Below are 15,866 nucleotides of genomic sequence, written 5' to 3' on the forward strand. Positions count from 1 at the left end.
ATGCAAATTTTGAAGTGGTGATTACTTCTCACCAGGGCACTTAAAAGACTTGCATCAGCCCTTCCCCTGCCTGCATGCTTATAGTGGCTGCTGCAGCAAAGGCTCCCTCCAACTTTTCAGCCAACTCTCTCACTGTTTTCTGCCGGGTCTGATAGCCAGCAGACCTACCACTCCTCCAACATTCACCTACACCTTTTCATCAAACTTCCACCCATTATCAGGTAAAAAGAGCTCTGTGCCTTTCAGCAGGAGCTGCGATGTGTGACCACTCACTCCATGGTCACAACCGGAAGTCATTAAAGTTTGTTTTTACATAAAATTTACTTTAAAATATGCATCAAATTGGTCAGAGTTGTCATTCCTGGGGTGAAGTATCTTTTCCTCACAGTTTTACAAATTTTTAAAAATTGTTTGGGATTCTTGTTTGGTACCCTAACAAATGTTGGGTCTGGTCCGGTACCCTAACCATTGATACTTTCCTAATCATCATGTTGAGAAAGAGGTCTAAGAATTATTTTTTTTAAGCTGTTAATGCTCATAAACTGCATTTACCTACTTCAAAGCTATTGAATGCAAGTAACTTCGGAATGATTCCTCTGTTGGTGGAAATGCCGTTTCTATCTGCCAATGATAAAATATTTAGAGTAAATATGCTTGTTGGAAGATGTAGACAGGGAATTTTTGAATTATCTTAGATGTGAGTGAGGGGTAAGGAGGGGGAGTTCAGGATTGCACTGAATATATGCAAGCATAATTGATGCAAAGTGTATTATTTATACATGTACACGTTTGCTATTTCTGGTTCTGTGAGAGCAGACTCGTGTACTATGTTTACCTTCTTGCCAAGTCCTAAGACCTCCAGCGTTCTAGGGTTGAAGAGATTGTTGTGTGTGAATAAAGAGCAGATTTTAATAAGGGGAGGAAAAGAAGTAATATTTAGAAGTACTTGGGATCAGATCACAAAGCAGAAGGAATTAGCAAATTTAGCAAGCAGGAAACATCAGTTAAGGAATGGAGAAAAAACTCGACCATGAAATATAGTAATTTTATAGCATGCATTGGTAGGGAGAATGTTTTTTAAATGCAGGTTTCATTAATTCTTTGAAAATAATAAGGACATTTGCAATATTTTTATCTTTGTTCCAGATGTTAAAGGCAAACCCTGTGAAGATCATTGTATTTTACAACATTCTAATAGGTAGGTGCATATGATACATTGTATAAACATTACTACTTTATAATGGAACTTTGAACGCAGTCAGTGTTTTACAGCACAGAAAGCAGCCCTTCGGCCCAATGTATCTCTGGGCCATCAAGCACCTATCTCTGAGCTTACCATAATCATTACAGGCCTCAATAGTGCAAACGTGAAATCAGTAATGACACTTTTTTTGTATCAGTGTTGTTTAATACTAGCCACCTAAATGCTTGTTGGAGTCTTTTATTATCACTAATTTTGAGCCAAATAATAATACGGTGATGTGGTGCCAGATTGCCTGATAGAAAAGCAGTGCAATGTAACCTGATCTTTGAATGCCTTCTTCTTAGGCTGTCCCTCAGGATTGAGGGTGACTTGTTTCCACAATAGGTTGATAGATTCTGAGATGACTGATAAGTCCAATCCGATATCTGTAGTCTCTGCCATGTGGAGAGATGGTGCTTGGCGGGTCAGGTTGGTGAGTTATTTAGAGGTTTGTGCACTCCCTCCATCACCTTGACTTTGCCTGTGCTCATGATGCAGCCTGTCAATGTGTTTAGTGCCTTCCCGAATTAATCTTTTATTGTTGGTCATTAGTCAGAGACTCCCATAAATTGCAGAGATGTCTGACTTGTTGAAGATGTCGCTAAAGCGTTTCCGGTGTCTTGACAGTTGTCTACCGCGATGAGTTCTGAGCAGAGCTGTTGTTTTATGAGTTGGGTGTCAGATATACAAATGACGTGGAACTGGTTTTGAGTGATAAGCGCCTGGATGCTGGGCATGATGGCTTGGGAGGGAACACTGCTTTTGGACCACTTTCTTGATGCCAGATTTGGAGGATCATGCGGAGGCATCACTGGCAGTACTTCCCTAGTGCTTTGAGCTGTAGGTTGTCCAAGTCTCTGAAGAATATAGGAGCTGCGCCCAGTAAGACTCGGGTTGGAGAACAATTACACTTTTCCTCAGTTGATCAAAGTCTGAGCTGGCACAGTGGTGGTGATAAATCTTCTTCTCTTTATCTGCCTCCTTGAAACAGGCTCCCATGAGATGGAAAATAGTCCACATTCTCAGGATCTTGCTTGTTTACCTTTATCTATAGGTAATTGTTGGATTGTGACAGCTGGTTCGAAAAGGACTTTCATTTTTGGGATGTTAAGTGAAAGGCCGATTTAATCAAATTCTTTGGAGAAGTAGTCGACGATGACTGTGTTTCTGAGTGAATGCACACTGGAGCTTAATGACCCAAGTGATTTTGGTTTTGGATTGAAGATGACCCCATCTGTTCTGCAAATTATCATAGGAACACGAGTAGGACATTCAGCCTTTTGAGTGCGCTCCAACATTCAACTAAATCCGTGGCTGTCTACCCTCTCTACCTCCGCCACTCTGTCCTATTATCCCTTGATGTCAGTATCACCATGCTTGAGCGTAGTTAGCTGGGTTGAGGTGTAGGAACGTGGAAAAGAAGTTGGTGTGATGACACCACCTTCTTTGACACCACTCTTCACTGAGGGTCTGTGGTTCCTTTTAGTAAGGATCATGTCCTGCATGTCATCTAGGAGTAGACAGCCAAGGGCGTCACATTTCTGAGGGGAGCAGATTTGAGTATATCCCATATAAGCCTTCATGGTTGGCAGAGTCAAAACCTTCTTAGTAATGTCATCTTTGGCATGCAATAGATGTTGGAGCTGTGTGTTACGGAGGTAGTGGCTAATGTCACCGATTTTAAATGTTGCTTTCTTTTATTTGTAAATCAAGTGGCTGTTGATGTCCCTTGACCTGAAATCAGATTGTTTCACTTAAACTGCTGATTCCCATAAAGATAAATAACAGGGATTTCCTGTAATTTGAGCTAACAGATGTACTTGGTTGGCAATATAGAACATAGAAAAATACAGCACAGAACAGGCCCTTCGGCCCACGATGTTGTGCCAAACCTTTGTCCTAGATTAATCGTAGATTATCATAGAATTTACAGTGCAGAAGGAGGTCATTCGGCCCATTGAGTCTGCACCGGCTCTTGGAAAGAGCACCCTACCCACAGTCAACACCTCCACCCAACACTAAGGGCAATTTATCACGGCCAATCCACCTAACCTGCACATCTTTTGACTGTGGGAGGAAACCGGAGCACCCGGAGGAAACCTACGCAGACACTGGGAGGATGTGCAGACTCCGCACAGACAGTGACCCAAGCCGGAATCGAACCTGGGACCCTGGAGCTGTGAAGCAATTGTGCTATCCACAATGCTACCGTGCTGCCCTGAAGAACAAATAAATCTACACTATATCATTCTACCGTAATCCATGTACCTATCCAATAGCTGCTTGAAGGTCCCTAATGTTTCCGACTCAACTACTTCCACGGGCAGTGCATTCCATGCCCCCACTACTCTCTGGGTAAAGAACCTACCTCTGACATCCCCCCCCCCCCCCCCCATATATCTTTCACCATTCACCTTAAATTTATGTCCCCTTGTAATGGTTTGTTCCACCCGGGGAAAAAGTCTCTGACTGTCTACTCTTATTCCCCTGATCATCTTATAAACCTCTATCAAGTCGCCGCTCATCCTTCTCCGTTCTAATGAGAAAAGGCCTAGCACCCTCAACCTTTCCTCGTAAGACCTACTCTCCATTCCAGGCAACATCCTGGTAAATCTTTGCACCTTTTCCAAAGCTTCCACATCCTTCCTAAAATGAGGCGACCAAAACTGTACATAGTACTCCAACTATGGCCTTACCAAGGTTTTGTACAGCTGCATCATCACCTCACGGCTCTTAAATTCAATCCCTCTGTTAATGAATGCTAGCACACCATAGGCCTACTTCACAGCTCTATCCACTTGAGTGGCAACTTTCAAAGATGTATGAACATAGACCCCAAGATCTCTCTGCTCCTCCACATTGCCAAGAACTCTACCGTTAACCCTGTATTCCGCATTCATATTTGTCCTTCCAAAATGGACAACCTCACACTTTTCAGGGTTAAACTCCATCTGCCACTTCTCAGACCAGCTCTGCATCCTATCTATGTCTCTTTGCAGCCGACAACAGCCCTCCTCACTATCCACAACTCCAATCTTCGTATCGTCTGCAAATTTATTGACCCACCCTTCAACTCCTTCATCCAAGTCATTAATGAAAATCACAAACAGCAGAGGACCCAGAACTGATCCCTGCGGTACGCCACTGGTAACTGGGATCCAGGCTGAATATTTGCCATCAACCACCACTCTCTGACTTCTATCGGTTAGCCAGTTCATTACCCAACTGGCCAAATTTCCCACTATCCCATGCCTCCTTCCTTTCTGCAGAAGCCTACCATGGGGAACCTTATCAAATGCCTTACTAAAATCCATGTACACTACATCCACTGCTTTACCTTCATCCACATGCTTGGTCACCTCCTCAAAGAATTCAATAAGACTTGTAAGGCAAGACCTACCCCTCACAAATCCGTGCTGACTATCCCTAATCAAGCAGTGTCTTTCCAGATGCTCAGAAATCCTATCCTTCAGTACCCTTTCCATGACTTTTCCTACCACGGAAGTAAGACTAACTGGCCTGTAATTCCCAGGGTTATCCCTATTCCCTTTTTTGAACAGGGGCACGACATTCGCCACTCTCCAATCCCCTGGTACCACCCCTGTTGACAGTGAGGACGAAAAGATCATTGCCAACGGCTCTTCAATTTCATCTCTTGCTTCCCATAGAATCCTTGGATATATCCCGTCAGGCCCGGGGGACTTGTCTATCCTCAAGTTATTCAAAATGCCCAACATATCTTCCTTCCTAACAAGTATTTCCTCGAGCTTACCAGTCTGTTTCACACTGTCCTCTCCAACAATATGGCCCCTCTCATTTGTAAATACAGAAGAAAAGTACTTGTTCAAGACCTCTCCTATCTCTTCAGACTCAGTACACAATCTCCCGCTACTGTCCTTGATCGGACCTACCCTCGCTCTAGTCATTCTCATATTTCTCACATATATGTGTAAAAGGCCTTGGGGTTTTCCTTGATCCTACCTGCCAAATATTGTTCATGCCCTCTCTTAGCTCTCCTAATCCCTTTCTTCAGTTCCCTCCTGGCTATCTTGTATCCCTCCAACGCCCTGTCTGAACCTTGTTTCCTCAGCCTTACATAAGTCTCCTTTTTCCTCTTAACAAGACATTCAACCTCTTGTCAACTATGGTTCCCTCACTCGACCATCTCTTGCCTGCCTGACAAGGACATGCATATCAAGGACACGTAGTACCTGTTCCTTGATTCCATTTCACTTGTGTCCTTCCCTGACAGCCTGACAGCCTATGTTCCCAACTTATGCACTTCAATTCTTGTCTGACAACATCGTATTTACCCTTCCCCCAATTGTAAACCTTACCCTGTTGCACGCACCTATCCCTCTCCATTACTAAAGTGAAAGTCACAGAATTGTGGTCACTATCTCCAAAATGCTCCCCCACTTACAAAGCTATCACTTGCCCTGGTTCATTACCAAGTACTAAATCCCCCTCCTCTGGTCAGACAATCTACATACTGTGTTAGAAAAGCTTCCTGGACACACTGCACAAACACCACCCCATCCAAACTATTTGATCTAAAGAGTTTCCACTCCATGTTTGGGAAGTTCAAGTCACCCATGACTACTACCCTGTGACTTCTGCACCTTTCCAAAATCTGTTCCCAATCTGTTCCTCCACATCTCTGCTACTATTGGGGGGCCTATAGAAAACTCCTAACAAGGTGACTGCTCCTTTCCTATTTCTGACTTCAACCCATACTACCTCAGTAGGCTGATACTCTTCGAACTGCCTTTCTGCAGCTGTTATACTATCTCTAATTAACAATGCCACCCACCCACCTCTTTTACCACCCTCCCTAATCTTATTGAAACATCTCTAACCAGGGACCTCCAACAACCATTTTTGTAGATTAGATGAATCCATATCGACAAAATGGAGATTGCTGGGAATGGGTTAATACTGTTTTTCTTTAGTTGTTTGCATGTGTAATATATTTAACTGTATTTATAAAACATGACTTGAAAAGAATTAAGAAGCTTAAAACAGGATTCCAAAATCGCACTGCAGTTATTATGATGTACCGAGATATAAACCAAACGTCAGGCTTACTTTTTTTAATAATCTTTGTATAAATAAGGGAAATCAATCCCACATGAAAATGGTCCAGGAAATTAAAACTAATTAATTTCACATTGTCGGTATGAATTTTAGACCTTCTAAATTAAAAATAAGTTGCAGCTTGGCTTTACCTTTCCAGGGCCTGAGCATATCATTGAAAAAAACACTGCCCTATTGCAATTGTTGTCTTCCAGAGGAGATAGTAAACTGAAGTCATAGCATCATAACAAACAATAGGTTTTCCCAGTGTCCTATTCATGCTTTTCCCACGAACAACACAATCAAGGCAACTGATTAACTAGCCATTCATCTCAGTCATTTTGTGTGAGACCTTGCTGTGTACATTTTTTTGTTAATTTTAGAATACCCAATTCATTTTTTCCAATTAAGGGGCAATTTCGTGTGGCCAATCCACCTAACCTGCACATCTTTTGGGTTGTGTGGGCAGTGCATTCCACGCACCCACCATTCTCTGTGTAAAGAACCTACCTCTGACATCTCCCCTATACCTTCCTCCAATCACCTTAAAATTATGTCCCCTCGTGACAGCCATTTCCGCCCTGGGGAGAAGTCTCTGGCTAAATACTCTATCCATGCCTCTCATCACTTTGTACAATTCTGTCAAGTCACCTCTCTACCTTCTTAGCTCCCTCAACCCTTCTTAATAAGTAATGCCCTCCAGTCCAGGCAGCATCCTGGTAAATCTCTTCTGTACCCTCTCCAAAGCATCCACACACTTCGTATAATGAGGAGACCAGAACTGGACACAATATTCCAAGTGTGGTCTAACCAGGGTTATATAAAGCTGCAGCAAAACCTCGTGGCTCTTAAACTCGATCCCCTGTTAATGAAAGCCAACACACCATACACCTTCTTAACAACCCTATCAACCTGGGTGGAAACCTGAGGGATCTATGTACGTGGACCCCAAGATCCCCCTGTTCCTCCACACTTCCAAGAATCCTGCCTTTAACCCTGTATTCAGCATTCAAGTTCGACCTTCCAAATTGAATTACTTCACATTTATCAAGATTGAACTCCATCTCATCTGGCACTGCTCAGCCCAGCTCTGCAACCTGTCAATGTCCTGTTGTAACCTGCAACAGCCCTCAACATTATCTACAACTCCACCAACCTTCGTGTCATCGGCAAACTTAATAATCCACCCTTCCACTTCCTTATCCAAGTCATTTATAAAAACTACGAAGAGTAGAGGTCCTAGAACAGATCCCTGCGGGACACCACTCGTTGTCACCGACCTCCAGGCAGAATACTTTCCATCCACGACCACTCGCTGTCTTCTTGCGGCCAGCCAATTCTGTATTCAGATAGCCAAATTTCCCTGTATCCCATGCCCCCTAACCTTGAGTTAGCCTACCATGGGGAACCTTATGAAATGCCTTACTGAAATCCATACATCTACTGCCCGACTTTCATCAATGTATCTCGTCACATCTTCAAAGAATTCAATGAGGCTTGTGAGGCATAACCTGCCCCTCAAAGCTATGCTGACTATCTTTAATCAAACTATGATTTTCTAAATAATTGTAAATCATATCTCTCAGAATCCTTTCCAGTATTTTGCTCACCACAGACGTAAGACTGACTGGTCTATAATTTCCAGGGATTTCCCTATTCCCTTCCTTGAACAGGGGAACAACATTCGCATCCCTCCAATCATCCGGTACTCCTCCAGTGGAGAGTGCAGACGCAAAGATCATCGCCAACAGCGCAGCAATCTCCTCCCTCGCATCCCGTAGTAACCTTGGGTATATCCCATCTGGCCCAGGGGACTTGTATATCCTGATGCTTTTCAAAATTTCCAGCACATCCTCCTCAATATCAACCTGTTTGAGTCTTTTAACCTGGTTCATGCTGTTCTCATTAGCAACAAGGTCCCACTCTCTAGTGAATACCGAAGCAAAATATTCATTTAGGGCCTCCCCGATTTCCTCAAACTCTAGGCACAAGTTCTCTCCACTATCCCTGATTGGCCCTACTCTCACTCTGATCATCCTCTTATTTCTCACAAGTGTAGAACACCTTGGGGTTTTCCCTAATCCTTCCCACTGGGGCTTTTTCATGCCCCCTTCTAGCTCTCCTCAGTTCATTTTTGAGTTCCTTCCTGGCTACCTTGTAACCCTCTAGAGCCGTGCCAGATCCTTGCTTCCTCAACCTTACGTAAGCTTCCGTCTTCCTCTTGACTGGAAGCTCCACTTCTCTTGTCATCCAAGGCTCCTTCACCTTACCATTCCTTACTTGTCTCAGTGGGACAAAACTATCCAGCACTTGCAGCAAGTGCTCCTTAAGCAACCCCCACATTACTGTTGTGCATTTCCCAAGAACAACTGTTCCCACTTTATGCTCCTCAGCTCCTGTCTAATAGCAGTATAATTTCCCCTCCCCCAAATAAATACCTTCCCATACTGTCTGTTCCTATCCTTCTCCATGACTATGGTAAAGGTCAAGGAGTTGTGGTCACTATCACCGAAATGCTCCCCCACCGAGACATCTGACACCTGGCCTGTTTCGTTGCCAAGCACCAAATCCAATATGGCCTCCTCCCTAGTCGGCCTATCTAATATTGAGTCAGGAATCCTTCCTGTACACACCTGACAAAATCTGCTCCATCCAAACCATTTGCAGTAAGGAGTTTCCAGTCAATATTGGAGAGATTGAAGTCACCCATGACAACAACTGTTACTTCTACACCTTTCCAAGATCTGCCGGCCAATCTGTTCCTCCATCTCTCTGCTGCTATTGGGGGTGGGGGTGGGGAGAAGGTCTATAGAAAACTCCCAATGATGTGACTGCTCCTTTCTTGTTTCTGACTTCCATCCATACTGACTCTGTAGACAAACCCTCCTCGACTACCTCCTTTTCTGCAGCTGTGGTGCACTCCCTAATTAACAGTGCCCCCACCCCCCCCCCCCTTTCACCTCCCTCCCTATTCTTCTTAAAATATCTAATCCCCGGAACATTTAACAACCGTTCCTGCCCCTGTGAAATCCATGTCTCCGTAATGGCCACAACATCATAGTTCCAAGTACTGATCCATGCTCTTAAGTTCATCTCCCTTATTCCTGACACTCCTTGCATTGAAACAGACACACTTTAACCCATCCCACTGAGTGCATCTTTGCCCCATCAACTGTCTATCCTTCCTCACAGACTTGCTGCATACTATTTCGGCCTGTTCAACAGCTACCCTATCCTCTGATCCATAACTTTGGTTCCCATCCCCCTGCCAAACTAGTTTAAACCCACCCGAAGAGCTCTAGCAAACCTCCCACCCAGAATATTGGTGCCCCTCCAGTTTAGGTGCAATCCGTCCTTCATTGTACAGGTCCCACCTTCCTTCCTCAGAAGGTATCCCAATGATCCACATATCTGAAGCCTTTCTTCCTACACCAGCCCTGTAGCCACATGCTCAGCTGCACTCTCTCTCTGTTCCTTGCCTCACTTGCACGTGGCACCGGTAGCAATGCTGAGATTACTACTCTGCTTGTCCTGCTCTTTAGCTTCCAACCTAACTTCCTAAAATCACTTTTTAGATCCTCATCCCTTTTCTTAGCTATGTCGTTGGTTCCGATGTGCAGAATCCTGTAGACTCGATCCAAGACATCCCGGGAAGCAACATACCGTCCGGGAGTCTCGTTTGCAACCACAGAATCTCCTATCCGTTCCCCTAATATATATATATATATATATTTTTTTTTATATATATTTTTTTATATATATATATATCTGCTACTCTCTCAAGTGAACCCTCTAAAATTGGTGTTTCTGCTTAATGATACAAAGATAGCTTGCTGCCCCCAAAAAACAAAAACAAAAAAAATATGTTGATGCCATGCTTGACTAAATAAATAGCAATAATGACTGCACCTCAGGTTGTGAAGTACTTTGGGACACCCTGAGGACATGGCACGGTGCTAATTAAATGAAAGTTGATTTTCCCTTTTATTTCATAACTATAATGTTTTGCCAAGAATTTATCAGTGATCCATCTTAACCATATTTGATTGGTCCTTATTGATATCTTCAGAGTCCAAGGAATAGTTATGTGATTGCTAATCACACGACTTTAAATGAAAGGTTATCAGCATTCTGACATGTGGTACATGTATTGCTCATGTTGACACTGAAAGTATGGAAGTCTCCCATTTCTTTATGACTTTCTGTAAGGTTCCAATTCAAGCCTTTCTTTTAATTATAATAGGATATGTGTCATCACTCTGGCAGAATCTCACCCTGTGTTACAAAGTGGGAGAAAAATAAAAAACATCAGCTATCAGATCAGTGCCAACTGTAGTCGACTGCAAAACAAGGTCTCCGGAAAATCTAAACGGGTAAGTTTTTTTTTTTTTGGCTCTTTATTTGAACCTCTTACCTCGCCTTCTCTTTCCCCCCTGACTTTGGATATAGAAAATAAAATGAATCCAATAGCTGTCAATGCTGTGTAACTTTACTCTTATTATTCATATTGTTTATGACATTAAAATGGTCATAAGTGTTTTTTGAACATTTTATTTCTTAGATGGAATATTAATTAAGCCCCGACCACGCAATTCAAAAATAACCTGTACGGTAAGCACATGTGCCTATTTCAGATACAGTGGCCTCAATAAGATTCAAAGAAAAGGCTGCTTTATCAATGGTCTCCTGTGTTTCTCAACTTAAACTTGGGATTAAAGGCTGGCTTGTGACAAATGGGAGCAAAGTGACAATTCCATCAAATAAATTTGCAGTCTAATGCAATGTCACTTGGGATCTATGTTGCTTTATACTACAGAAATGCAGCTCCAATTTCCTCCTTTCTGCTTCTGACGGAATGAGTTTTTAAAGATATCTTTTATAGAAAACTTATTTGTTCAAGGAACTGATTCTGTACTTTATCAAACTGTTTTCAGTGTATAGATTAGCTGAAGCTATGTACTAATGGTTTAATTGATCTTTGCACAATAATCCATACACCAATTCCTGACCTATAAATGTTATGAAGTGCATCCATTGTTCAAAGTGCCCTGTTTCTCACCCAATGTTTCTGTGCTAATTATTTTTAAATGATGTATGATTGAAATGAGTTTGATATTTCATCCAGATTCCTCTGAGTTTTTTACATTTCCTGGAATGTGATTTCTGAAATTTGCTGTTCTTTCAATTTTAGCAATACCTTAAGACTCCCAAAAATCTTTTTTTATCAACTTACTTGTCCATTTTAAAAAATCTGCTTTGGGCCATCTAGATGCATATCTTCAGACCCCGTCGGCCACATTTAAATATAAGGAAATTAATTTTAGGATTGGTGCATGCAAAGTAATTTCTAATATTACCAATCAATTAAGCTATCAAATGCTTGAATTTCCTGCTCAATATCTATTTCTGTTTATCTAATGCTTCTTGCTTTGCCTGTTTCTAATTGATATGATTAGTAGTTTCCATAGGTTTGTTCGCGGTGTCTACTCCCTTATTGATGAATTTGAGAATTACTTCCTGTAAAAGCATGCAGCCTTGGCTCACTGGTGGCACGCCAACATCTAAATCAGGAGGTCATAGAACATAGAAAATACAGCACAGAACAGGCCCTTCGGCCCACGATGTTGTGCCGAACCTTTGACCTAGATTAATCATAGATTATCATTGAATCTACAGTGCAGAAGGAGGCCATTCAGAAAGAGCACCCCACCCAAACTCAACACCGCCACCCAACACCAAGGGCAATTTTGGACATTAAGGGCAATTTATCATTGGCCAATTCACCTAACCTGTACATCTTTGGACTGTGGGAGGAAACTGGAGCACCCGGAGGAAACCCACGCAGCCACGGGGAGGACGTGCAGACTCCGCACAGACAGTGACCCAAGCTGGAATCGAACCTGGGACCCTGGATATATATATATATATCTGACACCCTACCATCACCCACCCATGCCCCCAAAATCACTCTGTCCTGGATCTCTTGCGCCGGGAGCTGCGGAAATTCCCTCACCTGTTGCCTCACAAATGCCCTCACTTGCATATAGCGAAATGCATTCCCAGGTGGCAACCCATATTTTTCTGTCAGTGCTCCCAGACTCGCGAACGGCCCATCTAAGAACAAGTCCTTCAATTTCGCAATTCCTGCTTTTTCTGTCAGTGCTCCCAGACTCGCGAATGTCCCATCTAAGAACAAGTCCTTCAATTTCGCAATTCCTGCTCGCAACCAAGATTTAAATCCCCCATCTATCCTTCCCGGGACGAATCTATGGTTGTTCCTTATCGGGGACCACACTGAGGCACCCGTCACTCCCTTATGTCGTCTCCACTGCCCCCAAATTTTCAGAGTTGCCACCACCACTGGGTTTGTGGTGTATTTTTTCGGGGAGAACGGTAACGGCGCCGTCGGCAGTTCTTTTAGACTAGTTCCCCTACAGGACGCCATCTCCAGTCTTTTCCACGCCGCTCCTTCCCCTTCCCTCATCCACTTACATATATCAAAGTCTATAGGAAGATTAAATTATCCCACAATGAGTACATTGCTTTTGTTACAAGCTCCAATAATTCCTTGTTTAAATGCTACTATTAGGGGACCTATAAACTGTTAGATGTTTTAGTTGCTGTGATATGAAAAGTCTAAAGTTCTGTTCCTTTTTCACCAACACGCATTTATTTCAATCCAACAGACTGCACAAAACTCTAACTACACATCACCTAACAGAGGCCACCTGAAGCCCCTTTACATATCAGTGTCAATTAATGGATACTTTACATAAATGAGACAACTAATTGCAATGTCTCTTAACCCATTACTTAAACTACTCCCACCGGTGTTTTTTGAATCTTGCTGAATCTAATTTCTACCCATGCTGATTCTACTTCGGAAGTCAGATCCCTTCCCTTCTGTCTATCTAATGTCATTCTTTGCTTTTTGGGCTACTCCACCGTTGCCATTTCATCTGTCTTTCCAAAATATTATGTACCTTGGAATATTTCTTTCCCAACTTGATTACCTTGTAACCATGTCTCTGTGATGACGATGCAATCTAAATCCTTTACCTCTAATGATTGAAAATGCTTTGTGCATTCAAATAAATAAATTTTTAATTACATTTTCACTTCTGTTCCCTGCAGTAACCTTATTCATTACTGTACAATTTTTGTTAAACTCTCTGTCCCTCTTGTCCCATTCTGCTTGTCTTCACTCACATTGTGAAAATCCTCTGATCCTGGGATCTTTCTCTTTGGACTCCTAAATCTCCCTTCACCCGAACCCCCCCCCCCCCCGCAAACTCCCACTCTACAATTGGACAGGACACTGGTCCCAGCCTGTAGCACATCCCACTACTGAGAGCAGTGCCCTCAAATCAAAATCCCTTCTTTCCACATGTTTCGAGCCATGCATACGTGTGACTCAGGTAACTGCCCAGTCTGCTCATCCAGCATGTCGTCCTTCTCCTCGTCCACACAGGTTGAAAATGCCCCGTACCTGTTGGACAAAGTCAGGCGCCGAGACTCTTCCATCATTACCTGCTGGATCCCATTACCTATCTTCCTGACCCAGACCAGTGATCAACTCCAGATCTGTCTAGCCTCTAGGTTGTGACTGCATCCTGGTACTTACCAGGTAACTTTCCTCCTCCCGGGTGCATCGCAGTATCTACAGCTTGGCCTGAAGATCAATGACTCTGAGCGGAAGCTTATCAAACCACTAATACTTACTCAACGTTTAAGTTCCGAAAGACTTGCTGTTAGGTCATTTGGACATTCTGAATTCTCCCTCCGTGCACCCGAACAGGCACCGGGTGTGGTGACTAGGGGCTTTTCACAGTAACTTCATTGCAGTGTTAATGTAAGCCTACTTGTGACAATAAACGATTATTATTATTATTATATACCTTGCACAGTTTGCATTTGTGACTGTCCTCTGTTGTTAAGCCGATTTCCGAGGAAAATTGATAGAGATAGTTGCTTTGAAAGGTTGACAGCAATAGATTTTTCTTTTCTGGTGAATGCAAATAATTTAATTTTATATGTCTATTTAACTTTGTTTCAGGGTGGACAGTTTCTAACAGAACTTGCCCCATTGTGCAGGATATTGTGTACAGATGGCGAGGAGTACACAATATATAGGCAAGACCGTTCTCTTTATTTTGAAGATTATATATGTAATAATTCTGAATTTCATTAAATGTTGCATTTATTGTAAAGTTTACATAAACTCTGTGCACTCCTGTTGAAATTATGATATTTTTGTGTGCCATATAATCATATTTCCCTTTCACCACTTGTCATGAATCTCTCGCCCTGAAATACCCACTTGTCCATACACATGGTTGAGGTATTGTAATGTCAGATTTAGAGTTGCACGGGTCTCCTGATGGCTTTTAGCCAGGAGTTACAGCAGTATCAGCCATCATCAGTCACAGAGCCTTGATTACCTTTTGTCATGATCTTGTTGCCTAGTCCTAAACGCAGTGTAAATATAGTAAATAGTTATCCATTATCTAGTGGATGGCTCCAGTGAAGGTGATGGTCAGTCTGTAAGCTTCTATGGGTACACTAAGACCTTTTAGTACAATAGTCTGATTGCTACTTCATCTGTACTTGAGGGGTATCTGGCTGCGGTGGGAGTAGATTTGTCAGTGCTTAATTTCCTCATCAAACTTATCTGTTTGTGCTTAGTTCCAGTTTGTTCCCGTGAGGCAAATGGATGGACATCTATAATACTCAACATATATATTTTCAGTGATAACACAGTCAGTGACATGAAATATGTTTTGGGTGCTAGAGAGAGATTCAAATGCCGTTTAAATAACAGAGGTGACAATTTATCATCACAGTGCATCAATGTCCTCCTGTTATGCCAGGTGTGGAACAAGCAGTGTTCATATAGAGTTTGTGCAGGGAATCCTGGAGCAGTAGTGGAAAATAGAAATCATTTAATGGTAGCCACTCATTGCACCAGATAAGTAAAGTGAGCTCCAAAGCAGCATGAATTTTGAAATTGCAAGATAATAGACATTAATTGTGTGGTCTAGGAGATTAAGAAGAATTGTTGGGCGGCCTTATTTCTCACCTGCTATCATTACCCTTATGTATTTGGGTGCCCCTTTCATGGTTTAATTGTACTTTGGTTACTTGGAAGAAGAAATAATCATAGATCATATAATTTACAGTGCAGAAGGAGGCCATTCGGCCCATCGAGTCTGCACCGGCTCTTGGAAAGAGCACCCTACCCAAGGTCCACACCTCCACCCTATCCCCATAACCCAGTAACCCCACCCAACACTAAGGGCAATTTTGGACACTATGGGCAATTTAGTATGGCCAATCCACCTAACCCGCACATCTTTGGACTGTGGGAGGAAACCGGAGCACCCGGAGGAAACCCACGCACACACTGGGAGGGTGTGCAGACTCCGCACAGACAGTAATCCAAGTCAGGAATCGAACCTGGGACCCTGGAGCTGTGAAGCAATTGTGCTATCAACAATGCTACCGTGCTGCCCAAATAATGAACTCTGGGTGTAAGGAAAGTGAGGTA

At 42.8% G+C, this 15,866-nt stretch overlaps 1 protein-coding gene across 1 annotated transcript in view; it reads left to right on the plus strand.

The window, feature by feature from the left end:
• The window catches only part of abitram (actin binding transcription modulator), a 41,763-nt gene that overhangs the window by 22,067 nt on the left and 3,830 nt on the right, over nucleotides 1-15,866 (plus strand). The window contains 3 exon segments of the mRNA XM_072508724.1: nucleotides 1,147-1,198; nucleotides 10,563-10,692; nucleotides 14,376-14,452. Of these exon segments, the coding sequence (XP_072364825.1) occupies nucleotides 1,147-1,198; nucleotides 10,563-10,692; nucleotides 14,376-14,452 (259 nt within the window).

The sequence above is a fragment of the Scyliorhinus torazame genome, chromosome 6, assembly GCF_047496885.1.
Source record: "Scyliorhinus torazame isolate Kashiwa2021f chromosome 6, sScyTor2.1, whole genome shotgun sequence".
Taxonomy (NCBI): Eukaryota; Metazoa; Chordata; class Chondrichthyes; order Carcharhiniformes; family Scyliorhinidae; genus Scyliorhinus; species Scyliorhinus torazame.